The sequence below is a fragment of the Sipha flava genome, unplaced genomic scaffold, assembly GCF_003268045.1.
Source record: "Sipha flava isolate LNK unplaced genomic scaffold, YSA_version1 34_pilon_pilon, whole genome shotgun sequence".
NCBI classification, from domain to species: Eukaryota; Metazoa; Arthropoda; class Insecta; order Hemiptera; family Aphididae; genus Sipha; species Sipha flava.
Window position 1 is genome coordinate 507,140 of NW_020273045.1, and position 21,793 is coordinate 528,932.

Consider the following 21,793-nt stretch of genomic DNA (forward strand, 5'->3'; position numbering starts at 1 on the left):
GATTGCAATTATGGTCCGTAATAAAGAAACAACTCAGCCGAAGTCGTTTCAATGGTATATCAAATAGCTAAAGCAATAGTCGATTTTTAATGGATATTTTATAAATTTCCGCTTCTTTTGAAACAGCTGTGAAATAAATATGAAAAATATTTGAAATCACGTTGAGATTTATTGAAAAAATATGAAATAAAAATAAATTATTAAATTCAAAAGTAGAACTGATAACCTATTTTGATAGTATACTTGATTATTGAAGTATGTATTAATTGTTAATGATTTGATTTCTAAAATACGAACTAAGAAAACTGCCGAAAAAATTATGATTAGCATTTAATGAATAAACGCATCGCAATATTTTAGAATCCTAATAATTATTGTTGCAACTGTCGAAGTATTATTGAATGGGTATTATTTATAATCAAATTATTTTTAACTCATATTCATGGAACATTTTTATATAGACCGTATGCGACTAACATTATATTCGCATGATTTGGATATTCAAATAAAATGTATTGAATGTAACGTAAAGCGAATCGATCTAACACAATCGGATGATACTCGTGATAATCATTTAATCTAAAATGAGTTGTATCCTTTATCAATAATAAGAAAATATTTCGATGTTTGTTATATTTCTAATCTTATAAATAAAAAAAATTGATTTTCCTGAACTATTAGAAGGTATATACTTCAAGGTACCATCTTTTAATGAGAAAATTAGTACTTATTCCTTTCTTTATTACTCGTCACCGCCAAAACTACAATAATTTTGAGCCTGTTTACAGGACTATCATGAATTGTAATAAAATTAAAGATTTTGATTTTCTTTTACTAGGATATAAATTATTTAAAATTAATTATTTCAATTATTAAGTGGCATTGGTATTGTTAATAATTATATTATTCAAGTATTAAATAATAGTATTTAAGTTTTAGTTTTATTTATAAATATTCTGTATTTACTGTAGGTACTATATGCCTTCGGGGCAGTAAATATTTTAAATTATTATTATAATTTTTTCATATTAAATTCGAATTGTCATCTCCCCGTGTGGGCTACTGTCTTAGGGAGTTCGATAAATGGACGCATGCTGGTATGTAACATTGACGTTATTAGCGAGTACTGTAAAATAATATTACGTAATACAAGTGTGGTATGACAAAAATGTCTTCTAACATATGATAAAATACCACATTGTTCATTTGCTAAAAAAAAAAAAAGGTACTTTCGTAGGTACGTTATTTTAGTGAGAAATTACGATTGTAATTTCGGGTTGCTGAAATCTGGTCAGATTATAATTTACCTTGTTGAAACTTTAACAAATGGACATGACGTGTGTTGTTATTACGTAACAACTACTATGGCTGTGTAAAAATTGCACCTTTTATTTTTCCTGGGGGAATTGCCTTCAATGACGCAGTTGAGTTATCTGAACGCAAAGCGCACACGATGATGTCTTGTAAAAATAAGACACTTTTTGAACAGTTCAAGTGTTTTAACTATCTACACAATACTGTGGGGATGAAATAACAATAATAATACGATAATGCCATTAATTTTATCGGGTTGTACTACCGGAATAGACACGAGCAATGTTGCGTATCAGAGAACTTTGTTTCGTAAAATTTGAGTTATGGTATTTTGTAGCTCTATAAAAATCATTAAATAAAGCACTCGAATTAAAGCAAACAACACTTAAAACTAAAAAAAAAGCATTTTAATAATTTTTACGTAAAAATAATATAAACAATCGTATTAGTTTGGTTTTTATCTTAGTATTTAATATATTATCATAACGATGGTAAAAGATGTTCGAATTATTTTACAATTCTTAATTTTTCAAAAACAAATACGGAAAACTAAGAAAAACATTTAAAATGTTGATATCGATAGCCAACAACCTATTTTATGTTAGACTAAATTTTTACGGAGAACTGATAAATTTTATTTAATCCGTAAAATCAAAAATTTAAAGGAACCTAAGACCGATTGAGCAACGATACGTTATAAGAATAAATATCGACATTTCCAATATTTCAAATATTTAAAGACGTAAATCATAAACAAAACTCATTTTTTAAAAATGTTATGAAAAAATCAACTCAAAAATGAATAAGACCAAAAAAAGTATTCTTTAAAAAGAAAATAACTTAAAATGCAAAATAGTATAACAATTATTTTATTCCACGTAATACAAATCAAATTTATCGCTAACATATAGATTATATTTTAGACCAATAGGAAAAGAAAAGAAATAAATAATAAATCCGGCTCTACTTAAAAACCTCTGTGTTCATAAATAAAGCGAATATTGTACTCTGAGAAATTTTGAAGAAAAAATAATGTTAAACATATGAAATTCTATTGGACGCGTAGATCAAATGTCGTCTGGAGAAAATTCAATGAAAATATGTCTGGCTGGTGTATTATTATAATATATTGTACAAATGTACGCTACCCGTCTGTTGTGTATCGAAATACCAAAAGAAAAAAAAAGAAAACTTTTTCATCAATCAAGTCATCCTGCTCTCGTACAGCTTCCACACGGTGTATTTTATGTTAACGCAACGAACCGATAAACAGCAGGTGTTAACTTCTGTCAGTCACAACAGCGTTATATGCATTGAAGCAACTTTGATTTCGATTGTTTTTATGTAAACGACCAATCGATGTACAATCAATACGCTATACATGTCCGATAGTTTTTCAGTTAAAAATGAATAACTTACATTCGACGAGCAAGTAATTGAAACGTTTTTCTTTTTTTTTTTACATTCAATTTTTTTTTTCACTGTATATTAATAAATATTCCCGTGCAAAGGTCTGATGTTTCGCGAAGAAATATTTTAAAATCTATTTAATGCAGCAAGTTTTCGAGCATCCAATGACTACAACAAAAGGATATATTTAAATGAAAGTTTTATCAAAATGTTGCAGACCTTACACTTAACAGTATAAAACGATTTCATTTTCACAATCGAATGTATGATTAATTTAAATAATGATATTTATACGCATATATTATATTGTGTAGATCAGAAAAAATATTTAAATTAACTATAATATATATACAATGAAAATATTTCCATTCAAAAATGTTCATAACGATTAAATTGAATTGGCTCAATTCATTAAAACATTCATATTCATCTCTCATTGAAAAATGGTTGCCCGCACGACTTCATCTGTTAAATTCTATCCATATTATCTTATAATACGTCTAATAATATGTTTAAATTCTTATTGTTTGTTCTTAATATGTACATAATTATTCATTAAATATTGAGATAAATATCCTTTATATACATCTGTTGGGATATTTACATTTATAATCGTCTTGTTTAAATAGTCACAAAATCATTACCCTTTAACATTCACAGATCTAGATAGCCATGGGTTAAGAATGTCCTATATTAAAATAAAAAAAAAAAACAAATAAGACGAATAAGTGTGACAATTGAATCGCTACCGAAACATTTTTATAATAACTGAAATAATTGGTGATTATCTCTGAATGTAAAATATTTAAAAATTGTTAGGTTATCAATCCGAGCGCGTGCTGAACACTTAACAACATTATTATACAGAGTATACAATACAACGTATTAATAATTTCACAAACGACATAATATCAAAATAGTACAAAATACTTATTATTTCAGAGCTACAGTTAAAATTTGTTATCAACTAAATCACATCACAAGAAACGCGGAGGCAGTTATATCGTATCATACGACTACCACTGAATGCTAACTTTTAATTCCTATGGAATACGATAAAATAACTTTATTAATAATAAACGTACACGCACAAGTACAATGCACGAATAGTTAATATTAATAGCATAAACTAATTTAGTTTTATACGTTTACGATCCTAAACAAATAACAGTCATTTAACGAATTAATATATCCAACTTGGTCCGAAATACCAAGTCCTCGACTTGAACACATAATACTACTGTAATATTTTGATACCGAATTGTCAAGATCAACGCTTCCGACCAAAATATATACAATAGAAATGGAATATTTTCAAACATCGTGTATTATCAGTTCAACGGACGTCCTCGCAAGCCAAACGGTGGATATGTGGGAAAAAGGATGTTATCGTTGGCCACGATCCAACAGACGGACCGTGAAATCGTTCTCTTTTTATTCGTGTATTTACTTACTTTTCCGAAAAATCCGCCCACAAATCTGAAACAAAACATTCGTATTGTCATTTTACATACGGACCGCACGATATGTCATTTTGATGTGTGCATAACATAAATGGGAAATGAAACCAACGTAAAATACGGAACTTATTGTTCAATCCTATACATCGTTGGAACATTCCTTGATTATTATTTTATCATCCGGAGGCATTGAACAAACAGTAGAAGACGTATAATACTATTTTATAATCGCATTTGCTGTTTTAATATAAACAAGAGCTGTACTAAATCCGTGTATAGTATATTTCTCCCGATATTTTATTCGTACATGTTTGAATATATACGAGAATATTATTGAAATTTGAGATGTTTCAATATAATATATTATTTGAAATATTATTTCATATACAATTTTCAATATTTGAATAAATTTTCCATACTCCTTACCGTGTATTAGAAGGTCAGTCTGACGAATAAGAGCTATTGCAGTATAACTCGAACAAAGTTTTTTTTTGTTTTAATTTTACATCGTCCAATCAATGAACGATACATTTTTTTTTTTTTTTTTAATTGTTGCAGTTGTTACCAGAAACGTTCAGTATCTCATTGAATAATAATAAAATACGAGGAAATTGAATATACTAATTTGTGCAAAGCGTAAAATCAATGGGTAAAAATAACTTAATCGATTTATTGTAATAGAATATTATGTCTTGGAAAAATGACTTTCGTTTTCTCTTTTTTATTGAAATTAAAATTACCAATATACTTTTGCTTCTTTCCTCTGAAATTGTTGACAGTCGATTCGCGTTCGAATCTTTAATTAAAAGTTCTTTGGTATTCAATTTAAAATACAAAACTACACTTTTATTTAGTAAACGAGTTATCAGTATCTCTAAGATCTTATGGATAGTTGAACATTATGTTACCGAAAGACGATTGTATGTTTATTTCTTGCAAGGATTTATACCCCAAGACACATTTTTTAATAATAATAATAAATAATGATAGATATAAATAATAGATAATAATAGATAATGATAATAGAAATCTAAATACATCTATTACCTTTGGAATACATTTTGCCATGTCAGTCGAATTAAATTTTTGAAAGATCGATAACATCTCAGTTCTGGTTGGTTTTCACTACCTAAACTAAAATAATTGTACGAACATAAAAACAAAAAAGCATTAACTTTAAAATTTAAATGTTTATAATACTATTAATACCATAAAATAGCGTCTTTTTATGACGCTTCAATGCGTGTTATTTGCATGATTTGTAATTTTTGAAATCGTCACATCATAGTGAGATATACCACTATAGCTTTTAATGGATAATATTAATTTCGACAACGAAAATTATTCAGTAGATGATTCGAAACGAATCGATCACCATAAATAAAAGCTGATTCCTTATTTTACCATCAGCGGTGAAATATTTTATTCGCTGTTTATCTATGTTAAAATATCAGCATATATTATTATGTATAAGATATATACAAAATCGTTCAGTAGCTTTCTCTGACCAATAAATCTTTGAGTGGATATGTATCATTCATAAAAAAAATTTCCATTGCAAAAAAAAAAAGAAAAACGGAAAAATATAGGATAAAACAAACAAAAAAATAATAAATAATTTTATGTTTTATATTTTGTTAAATTAAGCGAAAATACTAATCTAAAATGTCATAAATACTCTTTGAACCATAAAAGTTTTATTTGTAGTTATTGAGTAAAAGTTTACGGTATGACTTGAATTTCTTAAACATTTCATTTCATAAAATACTTCACTGCAGGAGCACGTCATGATAATGAAGTAAATCAGTTTTTTTTTTTTTTATAAATATATATATATATATACTAACTGACCAAGAAAATGTTGTTTTGTCATATATTTCTAGTATTTCTAGTATATATTTTGTAATATAAAAAAAAGTCTTCATTTTGTAATACACTTGACCTGAAGTTTTAAATTTTTAATTGAATTTGATGCGTTATTGTTGACTATATTTTTTGCTCCAGATGATGTCATTTGAAAGCATAAATTAAATGTATGAATGGACTTCAGAAACGGGTGTGAATCTAGATCCGTACTCATAAGTAAATATAAACAACTATTTTCTTTCAGTCACACAATTTTTACATATTTAAAATATATTCATTTTTTATTTGAAATATAATCTTTGGCAATCGTATCTGCAACCATTATATATTATAACACATATTTTTTGAATAAATTATAAGCTGAACATCTCAAAAAAAAAAAAAAAAAATGTAAATTGTGAGTTACTACGGTAATAATAAAATGATGTAATGCGTACAAACGTCAACGTTGCGTAAACAGTCGGTTATAAATAAAACGAAGAGTGCGCAGAGGAAATTGAATGCCTTACGCAATGTCTGTGTATATGCATTACAGGTACAAGAGCTGTGTACTATCGTATCCACAAGGCTGTAAAAACAAAGCTTCTCTATGAAATAAAGTATACATAAGCCGTCCTTACGGCTGATCCGTGTCAAATAAAGTCTTAAATAAGAAACTGCGTTATCCCTGCCGATAAATAGTCAATATTTATCCTTAACTTTTATCTATCCTTAACTATTAAACTTCATCGGCGCTTGAATAGATAATAATTGTTCTTCAAACAAAACTGAAGTCCATATTTTTTTCGTATTTCAAATATAAATTAGTATAATTATTATCTAATCAATTTTTAACTAACTTTGTCCACAGTGTTTTCAGAAACCATAACGATGTACATATTAACACTTCTGTTTAAAAGCTCACAAGATATGAACCATACGTATTGCAACGGGAGTGAATTATATTATAAATTTAAGTGCAATTATCGAAGACGGTAGACGGTTTTTTGATATTTAATGATTTGATATTTGATCTACGGCCCACATAATTTTTCTAATTAGCTACAAATAAAAATAACAGTTACACAGTTCGGTAGAGTTTATACACAATATTGCAGTTGGTATATTAATATATACATATACATATATATGTTTTTATTTAAAATCAGTTTGTCTCTAAAAACATTAAATAACGATGAAATATGTATTTTAGTTGAACTGCACAAAAAATACATTTAATTTTTTAATTTAATATAACTCGGAAACCAATAATATATTTCCACAATTCCACATACATTATCATATAAAATTAATGTAAAATGTGCATATTAATTAGCTTAAAATATTGGTCCTAAATAATGGATTTCAGAATACATATCATTACTTATCTTTGTATTCGTTCTCTACCGTATTCGTTATAATTTTAAATAATCTCAGTATTTACTTAATGTTAAACATTAAATTATACTAGAATAAATATGTTTATTTTAAAATGATGGAATTTCTTTCTAAAACCCGATCATAATATATTTTATTAAGTAAAAATAAGATTACATATAATAGGCTGGTTTAAATAAAAACTGTAAGAGCGAATTTTCTGTAGTTATACAAAATTTTAGTTTTACTCCGCATTTTAGCTAATTAGAATATATGTCATTCTTACATTTGAGTATATACGTAACCACATAAATAAAAATCAAACTAGAATGGCTACGATGTTATTCATGTGTGAATAAAACATATTTTATGTTATCAACTTTGGAAACTTTCCAATGAAACACTTTAAATATTGAAAACTGTGATCCTGAATGATTCTACTCGATGTTTTACAATTTAAATTTTTTTTTATTTCTGTAACGTAAACCATCTATCCAAGTCTTGTTGATATAATGCAAAACATAAAAATAAATTTAAATAGTAAAGAAAATTAAAAAATGTATTTTAATTATTATTTTATGAGTGTAAAAAGTTTTAAAAACAATAGTTTTAAATTAAACGAAATAATTAGATTTTAAAATCAGTTTGATTCCTTAAATAAATAAAAAGTACACGTACAATGCATTTAATGATTAAAAATTTGTATATTATAAATTCCAACAGCGATTCTTAAAGCACCCAGCCCACAGCTCAACATTTTTATTTAACATTATCAGGTATGACAAGAAAATATACTTTATCGATTGAATTCTTGGATTATCTTTAACCAAAATGTACACATTTAAACTGATTTAAAATTAATTAATTTGGACCGATAATTGTTTTCTAAAAATATTGTGAAAACAGTTTTTTATGGTGCTTTCTGCAAATAAATATAATACTGAAAAAACTTTCAGTTTCTACTTGCACCCGACGGAAACTCACAATTGTTTTACATCATACTTGATAATAGTTTCTTAAGATTTTGAATTAAAGGAAATAAGTTTACTCAATTTAACACGATTAAAAATATATACACAGTGTTTAAATTATTCTATATTTTGGTCTGTCTAATTCCGTTACTTAATTTAATACGATTTTTTCCTCAATAATTACGAAAATTCTGGAGGTAATTGTAAATCAAAATGTACGATATAAATTCTGTTCATTTTGAGCACAAAAATTAAATCTGGAATCCAAATGCAAATGGACCATGAATTTGTTATGGAACACTTGTCACACACACATATGTAAAACGGTCCTTCTCATTTTACGATAGTCAATATAAATCAATGAGTCGTGATTTTATTTACTTTGTATATATCTGACGACGAGTTTTAATTCGAAATCGGTCATACTTTACAAATTTAATAATTTTTATAATAATATATCAATACAAATTTAATAATTGAGGCCTGGAATTTCATACACTTGCATGTTTTTAATGAATGCATCAAAAAATTGCTGGACAATAGTACACTAGTTGACGTGAGACGACAAAAGTAAAATTCACACACACGAAAAAGACGATTCACAGGCGTGGCACATATGTTTACATTACATAATATTAAGAGGATTATCAATTATGTGTGTGTGTGTGTGTGTAATAGCTTCGCTCGGCGATTAGCGCTGATCGCCTACACTTTTACGGTGCGAACTTCTGGTCCCCAAAAATAAAGTTCCGTGCCAAGCATTAATTAATTCATTTATTTATTTGATTTCGTGTAAAAACTATTTGTTAATATGTTTATACATTTTCATAATAATATTCACGCGGTACACCGTATGGAAAATAAACATTTTTTACACTTTTGACTTTATCGCGTTCAACGATTTCGGAAAGTTGGAAAACTCAACAGTGCAAGGTGTACTGCAATACTCAGCGTGCTCTGAGTACAGCGTTTAAACTCGTTTGAGCGTAAGATCAGGTTAAGTACAACTTTGGATATCGCAGACGACCAGCCGCCTCTTACTCGCGTCGTCAATCCGTCAGCCAGTACTACTCACTGTTGATCCGTTGCACGCGTACACCGATTCGTTAGGTTTATGCATAGGATGACGTGATAACGAACAATTAAAATCCTAAGAGGAGGGGGTTATCGCTGCCTGGTCTGTAATTTGAGGGACCGAACCGGACTGAAAATGTTAGAAATGGATCGAAGTCGGACCGAACCGATTGCTGTTTTAATTTTAGACCGGACTGGATTAAAAATTTAAAATAATTTATTAGAGTGGACCGAAATCGAACTGCCTGTCCAAACTAATACATTTCGGACAGTTAAAGCTTATGGACCGAACCGAACCGGACCGCGGACCTATTTTTTTTTTTTTTACCATACAAGACCCTAAGTATAGAGCATAACAGAGCGGACAAACGATTCAAACTAAAAAAATATTGCACCATGAAAATAGAGTATAATAAATTTATATTTTAGTATAGGTATATTAGGTATATACGAGATACTATACTATATACTACATACTACACTATACTATACTCGTGTTTATCTCATTATCAAGACTTGGAACTTTATGCGCTAAAAAATACTGAAATATGCGTTAAAAAACATCAAAATATGCGGTATAATATGCAGTAAAAAAATTGGAAAATAATTACTTAAAAAATAATAAACCGACTACTGACTAGTGTACACTGTACAATGAAGTCGCTTGCATGCAGATGTAGATATGCAGTATTATAACGAACAGAAATAATATTGTGTATAAGCTAATACATTAAGTTAGATAATTGTTTACGAATTACCTATGGTTATACAATTTGTTTATGTCATGTTAAAAATATTAATACACTGGTAAATTTGTATAAAAATAAATACGGGCCAGCGGTGGTCACTATTACGAGTTCTCGATACTATAAAGATTATAATATTATTGTTAAATGCATCGGGAGCCGAAGCAATACAAATAATAGCCGTTGATGAATTAATTTATTTTGTCAAACACTTAGAATTTTGGTTGTTATATATCTTATATTATATTATTAAACTATACATTTTTTTTTTAAAAATTTTGTTAAATCCATGAAATATGCATATAAATGTTCTTAAACCCAAAATATGCGAATTGGTACAAAAAGTAACAAAATATGCAAAATTATGCAACAAAATTTTTTATATCTGAAATATACATACTATGAATCGAATTTGTATCGAATCAGAATTTCAATATGCACTTTCTAGACAAATATACAAATGCTTAAAGTTCCGAGCCTTGCTCATTATTAAGTATTAATTATTTTTACAAAGAATTTTACGTGGAAATATCAAACTACTTGCAATCTGGCCTGGCTAATCGACTATTTTCCAAGTATTACCGCTTACCGGCATCATCGAGAAGAATTGATAGAAATTAGAAGTACACATTTCATTTCCAATTTCCGTTCCCCAAAATAATCTATAGATAAACTATAATTAATATAAATCAAGATCATAATGTGCGAGTATTTCATTGGCAGTTCTATACATTTATATATTTGGACGGCGCGGCGAGGCGTGTCACTTTCACAATATTGCACGTTACCCGCACCGTAACGAGAATAATAATAATTTTTCTTGAAAATATGTTGGATAATAAATTATTTTAATATCCATTAGGTACCATGAACAACTTTTAGATATGTATAATATACATGATTGTACATACGATTTATATAAAACAACGGTGCTGGGTAAAATATTGATTCCCATGGGCCATAATGATAGTATTCGTGTTATTAATTCTATAAATAATGTCTTAATAATTTTAAATCGTTGTTCAATAGATATTAGATTTAAAACAAGCCGTAATATTAGCCGTACATTTTAAACTAATTGGGACCGATCGGTCCAGACCGGACTGAACCGAAATTATTATAATTTAAACCAGGCCCGGACCAAAATCATTCAAAAAAATATTGATTCAGACTGAATTAAATTAATCCGATCCAACGTACAGAGCATATAGATTATGGTAATATTACTGGGTTATGAACGTTAGTCTTTAGTTTGTTTTCATTTCGCTTTAACTTTGACCTGTACCCACGGTGTCGTGGCTGAAGTTAGTTATGCTAGTTAAGCTAGTTATGTACTAACTTTCATAAACATTTGAAGAAATCGAATTTAAAACATACATTTTCAATTGTTAATATGATAATCCGAATGAACAATAAAAACATAAGCATCTGCACAAAATGTATTATATTATCCATTTTAGTATGTGTATATTGCATTGGCATCGTATACACATATGTAAAATAATAATATAAAAATTGTATTCGTGTTGTCCGACAACCGCATTTTTTCCATACCGTTATTAATATATGAGTTAACATTTCGATAAAAACACTATAATGATAAACCGAAATATAGCCGATAAGGGATGTATTGAGGACGATTATTTTGATACAATAGAATCATCCCTGTATACGATGTATGGTTTTTTCGACTAATTCGATCGAATCGAGAGGAACAAGATTAAAAACACTTTGAAAATAACATTTGTACTAAATCGTGACACCAAAAAATTAAACAATAAACTTATTATTTCAAATGTAATGCACATAATAGTATTATTTGTGTTAAAAACTTGGATTTATATATTCAGTGGGAAAAAGCAATGAATTTACATCTTAAGTTTATGTGACTTAAAGTACCGGGTGTATTGATACTTACCGAAACAAGATTTAAGAATTAATTATCCATTTATAACGCGTACGACATATGAGCACTATCTTTGGTTGAGAATATGTTGGAAAATATTCAAATTGAAGTTTTCTTTCCAACATAATATATTATATTAATATTTTATAGACATTTATCACACCACTCTTTATTAATGTTATAATTTATACGTTTTAATTATTATTTTGTTACACTTCAAAATAGATGTGACCACGTGGTCGTTTCATTAGTTTTATTGAATACCCCGGATTATTGAACGATATTATAGTGTTATATTACTGTACAGAATCGAATGATTCAAGAAAAACAATAATACACCTTATGACTTATATTTTGTATATAATATATATGTATACTCAAATTAAATTCAATATATAATACTTAATATTTTTTTTTAATAGTTTCTTTTTTAATTGTAAATAAAAATAATTTGATACAAATAAAATGCGTAATTTTTATAAATTGTTGATGTGTGAAAAAAAGTAATTGAAAATGTATTGGACCACGGGAAGTTTGAGAAGTTGTAAACGGATCTATTTAGAGATTTGTTGATGCCCCTAGTATAAACCATATTATTATTCTACACACAATTATTTTGTTTGTCAAGTTATCATTGTATTATTACCATCGAGTATAATTAGTATTGCCCAAAGCGTGATATTCTAGTTAACCAATGACAATTTAGAATCTATTATGTTTTTTTTTTTTTTGAAACTATTTAATTGATTTTTTTCTATTTTCATTTTATGCGTATTGAAATATGCCGATTTTAATATAATGTATTATTCTATGTTAACACAAAAAATAAATAAATAAATAAATAATTTAAAATAATATTACAAAATTAAATTAAAATATATAATTCTAGCGGACTCAACAGACGTTCTCCTGTTAAGCTCTCCAAAAAAAAAAACCTGTTCCGTGCGAGTGAAAAACAAATTGTATCGGATCAAATCGTAAACCTAAATCATTCTCAAACAACATCAAAATCATCACACACACAAAATTTCATAAAAATCAGTCCGGACGTTTAAGAGTTCAGTGACATACACACGGACAGAAGAAATATTTATATAAATACGTATAAATATTTGTTATAATATGTTATAATACGGAAAGATCATATTTTTAAATCATACGTAAAGTAGATAAAAAAAGAATATATAATAGTAAATATCAGTGTTCATTTACAGGAGTGTTGGTATTCATTTAATGGACGATTTGTTCATTCACTAGGAAAACTTGTTTTTTTTTTATGATTGACTTTTTTAAAAACATAATTTGTTTTAACACAATCAAAATATGAATTTTATGTTGCATAACATTTTGATGCATAATACAAATATATTTTATGGCCAGAAATTCTGAATTCCATAGAGTTATTTAGTTTAAAGGTTTAAAAATCCTTAGGTGTTCATTCGCTGGCTCTGTTACCCTATAACCCATTTATATTATGTACAGTTTAGACGATACATTAATTTCAGTATCGTGATGCTTTTGAAATCCATCCTGTACCACATCGCTTGGTACCGTCAAACTGATGATTTTTGTTAATGGACAAAACGATTTTTTTTTTTACAGCTCATAGACGTATGCGAACGGTAACCAACTGTTACATGGTTAGTCTGAGCATCTCGGATCTTCTGATGGCTTCGCTTAACTGCGTACCGAACTTAATATACATGCTCAATTCCGATTGGGCGTTTGGTCTGGAATTGTGTATGGCGTCAAACTTCATTGCTTACTGTACGGTCGCTACGTCTGTGTTTACATTGGTCGCAATCACCCTCAACAGGTAAGTCTTTCTACTATAATATACATCGACTGGATGTATGGTTTTGATATGGAAAATAAATAAATAAAAAATTGCACGTCACCGTCAATAGACGGTCGCCGGTGAATTATAATTCTGCACCTACATAACGTAAAATTTAAACTCGTGAATACGAATGGTAGAAAGTAGTTTGTAATAAAACCACTAGAGTCAAATCTAAGTCTTCAAAGCATACCGTTATGTTTTTTATGCACCGATTGACGGAAGTACGTGTTATTACAATTATAATCTACCTATGCTCTTACGACCGATTGAATGCGAAACCATGTCAGTAAGTTGCAAACAAAACCATAGGTATGATACGAGGGATGGGGGAGGAAGTAATTCTCCTTCCAAGATTTGAAATCAGCCACTCTGAAACTAGTATTAAATCGTGCACCTAGTAATTATCTAACGCATATACGATGAACGTGGTCGTGCTTTTTCATTCAATCGTTTACCACTCTCAGAAAACGTTGTCGTAAACATTTCCTTTGGCTAGATCGCACCGTATAAACGGATGCCTTGTTTCGCTGTTCATGTGAAGTTTTCGGCACCGTCTCGGTCCGTTCGGTTCAAACATTTAAAGCCCCTCCGAGTGGAAAGCCGACGGCGGAGCCGAATTGTCGCCGGTTCTGACTTGAAAAATTGCGTTTATTCGAAACCGTCCGAAGTTCGTTCAGACGGATATTTCGCCCGGAGAAAACTCCTACGAGTCCGGGTCGCGATTTGCGTCATTACGGTGCCGCCGTCGTCGTATCGTGAACAATCGTCGTTCTCGGATCGGAAGAAAACGTGTCGCCGCGGATGAAAAAACATACGACGATCCGACACGTGTTTTTTTATTTATTTTTTTTTTCCTCTTTTTTTTCCATCTTTTACGTTATTTACAATAGTCCGCTGGCTGCACGCTATCCCTCCGAGCGCTGTAAATCGTTTCGGCCAACTACGACGTTTTTCGCGTTGTTTCCGTCATTGGCGCGATGCATAACGGAAAGATGAATTTTTTTTTTTTTAATATTTTTTCGCCATTCGTTCCAACGTCGTTTCGCATCGTTCTTCGGATTTTTCATGAACAAATATCGGTTTATCCGAACGTACGTGAATCGTACGATGACATGAGTCGCGCGTACCAATTTTTCCGATCGTCGTCGAACGCGCCGCACCGGCATTCCGTTTTGGACGGTTGTAGCGCGGAGCTTTACACACCGGACACTTCTTTGTGATGATATTAATCTTAAAAAAGAAATCTAAAATATCAAGATGGAGAGGAATGTTTGAACCCTAAACAGTTCCTCCTCGGCACACCAATGAAAAGCAAATAAATTATACATCCACGCGCCGTGGTCATAAATCGTAGCAAACATTAAAAATCGGAGCAGTAGAACATGTTCCTTCGTAACTTTATCATATTGATTTCGAAAAGGAAAAACGTTCCATCATTCTCAGAAAATTTACCATGCAAATGAGCTATCCGTAGTCGCTCGTTTTAATTGTTTTTTTTCCCCCCAGACACATACCACTTATTCCGATTGCTTTAGAGCTGAGAAATTATTATAATAGTATCACAGGGATGCTGTAGTTTCTATTCGTTTATTTTTTTACATCGAAAAAACCATTTATTATAGTGCTATAAAAATGTTTCGAAAGTTTTATTTGCCTAATTTGATTTCGTATTGAATGTAAACATCCACATACACTTTACGCGCTACAATAACGACAAAACAACAGTTTTACGATAATTCAATAATTGGGCGAAAAATAAAAACCGAATAATTTTCACTAACTCATTATTTGTACGCTTGCATTTAGTTCAATTTTTCATAAAAAATCTTAATATTATAACCCTGCAAACTAATGTGTCTGATTATTACTGCTATTATTTTGCTCAAAAGTGTAAAATACACATCTGAATAATTTAAAATATTTTAACAATCAATAGATAAGTTAACAAAACATCGCGTAACGTAACCTCGTGAGGTTTTATATTGCGCGTACAACACAAGAGCGGATTCAAACCAAGATAACGGGGGGGGGAGAGGGGAAGCGATTTTAACGGACATACATGATATAGATATTTATTTAGATAAAATTAAAAATATTAATTTTGATATAGGTCATTTATTTGAATAAAAAAAGTCTTAAAAAAAAATTATATAGTTATTATAATATTAATTTTTTTTAGTTATACCAATATGAGTCATAACAATAGAGTTTATAATTACAAATTTGTTGATTACCAAACGATTTTTACGTTGGTCGTTATCAGTTATCACGTTTCGGAAACACCGACAAACACAAAACTTGATTACGAATATTTAACATTATGATAGTAGTATATAACTGTGATATCAGTATATTACCAAATAATAAATATAAGTGATAACATAGTACCAGCATAAGTTTGGTATAAAAAAAATAGTTTAATATTTTCCTATTTACCCTTAAAGTAATAACGTCAAAAACTAAAGTCTGTTACGTTGAACGGGGGGGGAGGGGAGTTCGCCCATTCGCCCCCTCTAAATCCGCCCTGGTACAACACAACCGATTTTTGATCTAACCAAGTCAAAACGCATTATTGTACACTAGCGCGTGCGTTCCTAATATTACACCAACCTAATATTATACGTACGTATGAGATAAAATACTACTAAAGACCTGATACATTAGTGATCAAATAATAATACGCGAGTGTATGGTTACTATGAAAACGTTTACAAACAAAGCGTATGAGAACAATATTATAAGACTAATGTTATCTTTGTCAGTTCGGGTAAATTATCTTAATTTAAGGGTGAAACATAAACAAAAACCCTTTTACTCGTTCATAAACTAATTAAAAAATTGTACCTTTACATAAAATCCTATACAATCAAGGGTGGACATATATTATTTTTATTTTCGCTGTATACGATGTTTATATTATTTCGTATAACATAAACATGATGCTTATGTCATTTTTGACGTGAATATAACACATGGAAAGGAGCGTACGTACGTAGTGCGTGTTACATATTTAACGAAGATTATTATTTACTCATTTATTTTTTATCATTCTTAATATTGTTTATTTATTTCATCCCAATGCCTGTCGAGTTTCTTTTAATATTTTATGAAGAACTATACGATTAATTAAAAATATACTTAACAAGGACCCGGGAAAACGTATACACACATTATATTATGTAACCACTGTAATTCGTATTCTATATTTTTTATTTTCTTTAGACTTGTGTTCTCATTTCAATATTAATCGCATCGCATCTATCTTTCTCTCTCACACTCTCACTCTCTCACACAAACGGGCATTACAATTCTTCAAGAGTTTTTGCCGCTCCTATACCTCTTTCCATTTTTCCCTATTTTTCACTTTTCATTCCTAATTAGATATCCCTAGTTTCTCTTAGTTCTGTTTCCACATACTCATCACTTTTCTAGACGTCCACTTGGTCACTTCCCTGCGGGGTTCAACTCTATCATTGCTTTAAGGTACTCTAAGTCTGACTTCCTTATCACGTGCCCAAACCATTTGATTCTTTGTGCTTTCATAAAGTTGGTTATCCTTGGAACTACTGTCTAATATCGAATCTCTTTATTCCTCCTTCTACTTCAGCATCCCAGTTCAGTGTCATACTGGATACATTATCACTGAACCGCAGATATTTTTAAGTATTTGGTTTTCAAATGACATAAGTTTTTATTCTATTCTGTTTGTTAAAAGCAACACTTCATATCCACATGTTGATGTTGTTCTAATTATTGCTGTGTAGAGATTTATTTTGGTTCATCTAGAAAACAATTTAGATTTTAAGTATTTGGTTAATTAAAGTGATGCATCACCTATAGTAGTGTATAATATTATTATATAGGTACATATTTATTTTTGATGTCGATAAAACCATATACTGTTGATTCCTACTGTTAATTACCATGTATTTGTATACTAAAGTGATACGCAAACAGTTAAATTTAATAAAATTATTATAATTTAAGCTATATAATAAGAATAGTTTGCTTAATTTTTTTTTGCATGTATTTTGTATTTTTTTTTTTTTTTATATCAAATTCAAATTTGACAGTCTAACAACAAGTCAAAAAATCATGATCTTCATTCACCAAAATCAATATGACTTTAATGAAGAGTTTGCTCTAAAATCCATATTATGTTGTTTGATACGTTCTAGTAGTAAATATTTTAACTCAATAATAGCAATCAGATTTTGAATTTAAACTAGAAAAAATGCTACAATAACGTTTAACGATTTAACGCATATAAATAGTCTATAACCAGAGCAAAAAAATTTCTTTTTACGTTTACTTTAACTTGAACAAAAATCAATAAATTATTTATCTTTTTGTAACCAACAGCACCTCGTTTTCGTTTAGATTCATACTTTTCTTATTAGCTTTTCGCTAGAAATAACAACTGTTCCGAGTTCTTAAGTAGGTTTACTCGTATCGCAATACAATGTCTAAAACTACATTATATTTTACATCAAAAATAAGTAAATGTGCTCGAAACACCCCCACCTCGCAGTAAAATTACGGAAAAACATCAAGGAATTACGTGTTTTCTTGTTAATTTCATAGTATGTACTTCAAATAATTTAAAACGCACTGTAATTCTACGCATGTTAATCCATAGTTATGGATGTTTGTTTTATTTGTACATTATTAATTTTAATTATTTATCATGTTTTTATTTACGAAAATTTGATTTTTTTGTTTTTGAGCCTGGCCCGTTTAAAACCTAAATAATGTTTGTAAAAAACGTATTTGATAGCTCCCCGAGATGTGCAACCCTAATATCACTATACATCGCCTGCATTGATTTTATTTCGCATGGTTACGATTATATCACAAAAATGACGAGCACCTGTATAAGCAACAGGTAACGTGATAAACATCGTCGAATCAATAGACGAACAATGAACGTACAATCACGTGATTACTGTGAAAACGTAGCAGTATATCTTTAAAAATGGCAATCTTTACAACTGTAACAAATTGACAAGACTTCTCGTGTAACGAGAAGACTGTAAGAATATGAATGAGAAGAAATTTAATTTGAACGAGAACAAAATAAGTCTAGACGGAGGAATTTCCGTTTTTAAGATACGTGTTTGATGAATAAAAGCAAAATTGTTGGAACTTACTTGGACATGTTTCAACGAGTATTTAATTAAATGCATTATTTTCGTGTTATAACTTCGCTTGATACGGGTTGAAATGCAAAACAATGGTGAGGGATCGTACGTACTCTTGGGTTAGAGTCATTGGAGTCGGTAAATTGTGTCCCCCAAAAAAGGTCATAGTTATATGCTACGTAAATTGCGGCCTTAGATATTCCGATTTCCAGTCAACTGTACAATTTAAAGATAAGTACTAATCTCTGATTGATCGATGTAGATAATAATAATATGTTCACTAATATAATATATTAATAGCAGCCAGTGTGCATTTGATCCAAGACCTTACGCACGAGGTTTTACGTTGCTCTATAGTCTATATGCAACATAAGTGGACATAGGATTAGCCCCCCAAAATATTTTAACAGCCTCTCCGAAATCGAAACTTTGTTAGAAATGTTATTCATTATTTTTTTTAATTATCTTCTCGTTTTTTTGAAAATCGTAAAATAAGAAGTAATAAAAAATTATTTACAATAGCATTAACAATACTAATAAGTTCGGCTACTTGCAAAAGAAGTTTCAGTGCAATGAAAAAAATAAAAACTTGGTTAAGGACATCGTTTGTTCAAGATAAGTTCAGCGATCTTTCAATACTGTAAATATTAATAATAAATAAATATTTGTCATTAAAATAAAACAATAATTATTTTTAAATATACGTTATTTAGTATTTTTTTTAATACAATTTAAACATATCTATATTTTTAACCGTAATAAGTTTTACTTGTGCATGGAAAGAAGGTTTGGAGGTGAAACCCCTGCGGGTTATTTTACATTGAATTATTATAGCCCCCCCCCCAAAAAAAAAAAAAAAATTCAACCAAATGTCCGCCTATGATATGCAGTCTACAGTTTACATTATTTTTCAATTTAATTAAAATGGACGTTATGAAAAGCGAAAGGAATAAAACGTTGAAAGTAGTTGATGGTTTCAAATTTCGTTTTCACAAAATGCTAAAAAATGATATTCACGCTGGTGTTGCACAGTTAAAACGTGTAAGTGTTTTTTTGAAGTTTAATGATAATAATATTTGTATAGATAGTTTTAAAGATCACACAAGTCATTTTAAAATTTTGGAACAAATAATAAATCGACAGAAACTTAACAATAGTTTAAAAGAAAAGCCATTATGTTTACCAGGCCATCTAAAATTATTCATTTTGAATTAAAAAATGCTAATGTCGAATCTTTAACTACTCAAGACGTAAAGTTGATTAAACGTAATTATTATTTATAAATAAAAAATATTTGGGTAGGTAATAAAAATGATATCCAGGCCGCAATTTACGTGTGTATAAAATATACCCAGGCCGCAATTTACATATATATAAAATATAGCCAGGCCGCAGTTTACTATGTACAAAATATGCCCGGGCCACAATTTACAGCGACCCAGAGTCATTACGTTTTTCCAATTATTTAGCACCACTATGGTGAGATATTCAGTATTTATAGAATATTTTATTTTATTTTATACCTAGGTACTTGTGTCTTGTCGAAGATATTGCAACGGTATCGATGCATCGATACGTTATCAATCTTCTAACGGCAACAAATGTGCATTTTAATGAACATTTTTAAACGTGCCCGTAAGAGTGTCTTATTGCCGGCGGTGCGGCTTACAGAAACCAGGTTTAAAAATAACAAACAAAAACTTTTTCCATTTACGATTTTTAAACTACAATTGGTTACTACACTCTCAGTAATCATTCACCAGTTTATCCGGTTAACTTTGATAATATACGTACAGTCAAAACGAAATAATCCTAAATAAAGTATAACCCTTACGCTGAATACACAAGTATTGGGTAATAGGTTTTATGTTCGTTTCGAATCGTTGAACTATAGTTTTATAATACATATATATATATTTTTTTTTTCATCATTATTACCATATATTTTATTTATTTAATATTATTATGATTTTTTTTTCAATAAGCCTTCATCGCACTGAATCTGCCAGACCAGAAATGTATACTGAAATTGATACAGTACACATGCAGAGTACAGATAGCACTTTGCTTGCCTAGTGACTATCACTGATTTCTGCTTCGTCAGTACACACTACAATTAGTTAACATGCTAAAAAGTCTATATTAATGTACGACAAAAACAAATAAGATCCCGTTTATTTATCGACTCGACCAGTGGTGGGTCAGGGACATTCCATACGGATAATCGACGCAAATGTGTTTCATCGAAATCGGCGAAAACCACTTGTCATTATGATACGAGACGTGAGTACACGGAATGAGAAACGTCACAACAATGGTATTTTAACTAGTTTATCTTGGTATAGGTGTTGTTGTATTTATGTAAATGCAAGCGAAAGGGCGCACGAATTCGCGTTGTAGAGTTTGGACTTAACAATGTAATATGAACGGATGAAAAATTGGGATATTAGTTGGTCCGGTAATTTAATAACTAATAAAACTGTAATTGAATGAAAAATAAAATTAACAAACACATGACAAACCTACTGTTTTGTTCGATAATATAACACAAACACCTGATACTTTGTTATATTTATGTAAGAATCACGTAAGCGTTGTAAAAATCATAACCGGAAACTCATAAATTTATCTAAAAATAGAAGGGAATTACCTTAAAATCATAAATTCTTTAAAACAAATAATGACTTGCCAGTGATATTGCATCATACC

General features: G+C 29.5%; 1 protein-coding gene across 7 annotated transcripts in view; it reads left to right on the plus strand.

The window, feature by feature from the left end:
• The window catches only part of LOC112687439 (tachykinin-like peptides receptor 86C), a 196,265-nt gene that overhangs the window by 126,088 nt on the left and 48,384 nt on the right, over positions 1–21,793 (plus strand). For all 7 annotated transcript variants that reach the window (XM_025560159.1, XM_025560162.1, XM_025560161.1 and 4 more), the window contains one exon: positions 13,706–13,919. In XM_025560159.1, coding sequence (XP_025415944.1) covers positions 13,706–13,919 — 214 coding nt within the window. The remainder of the gene's footprint in view (positions 1–13,705; positions 13,920–21,793) is intronic.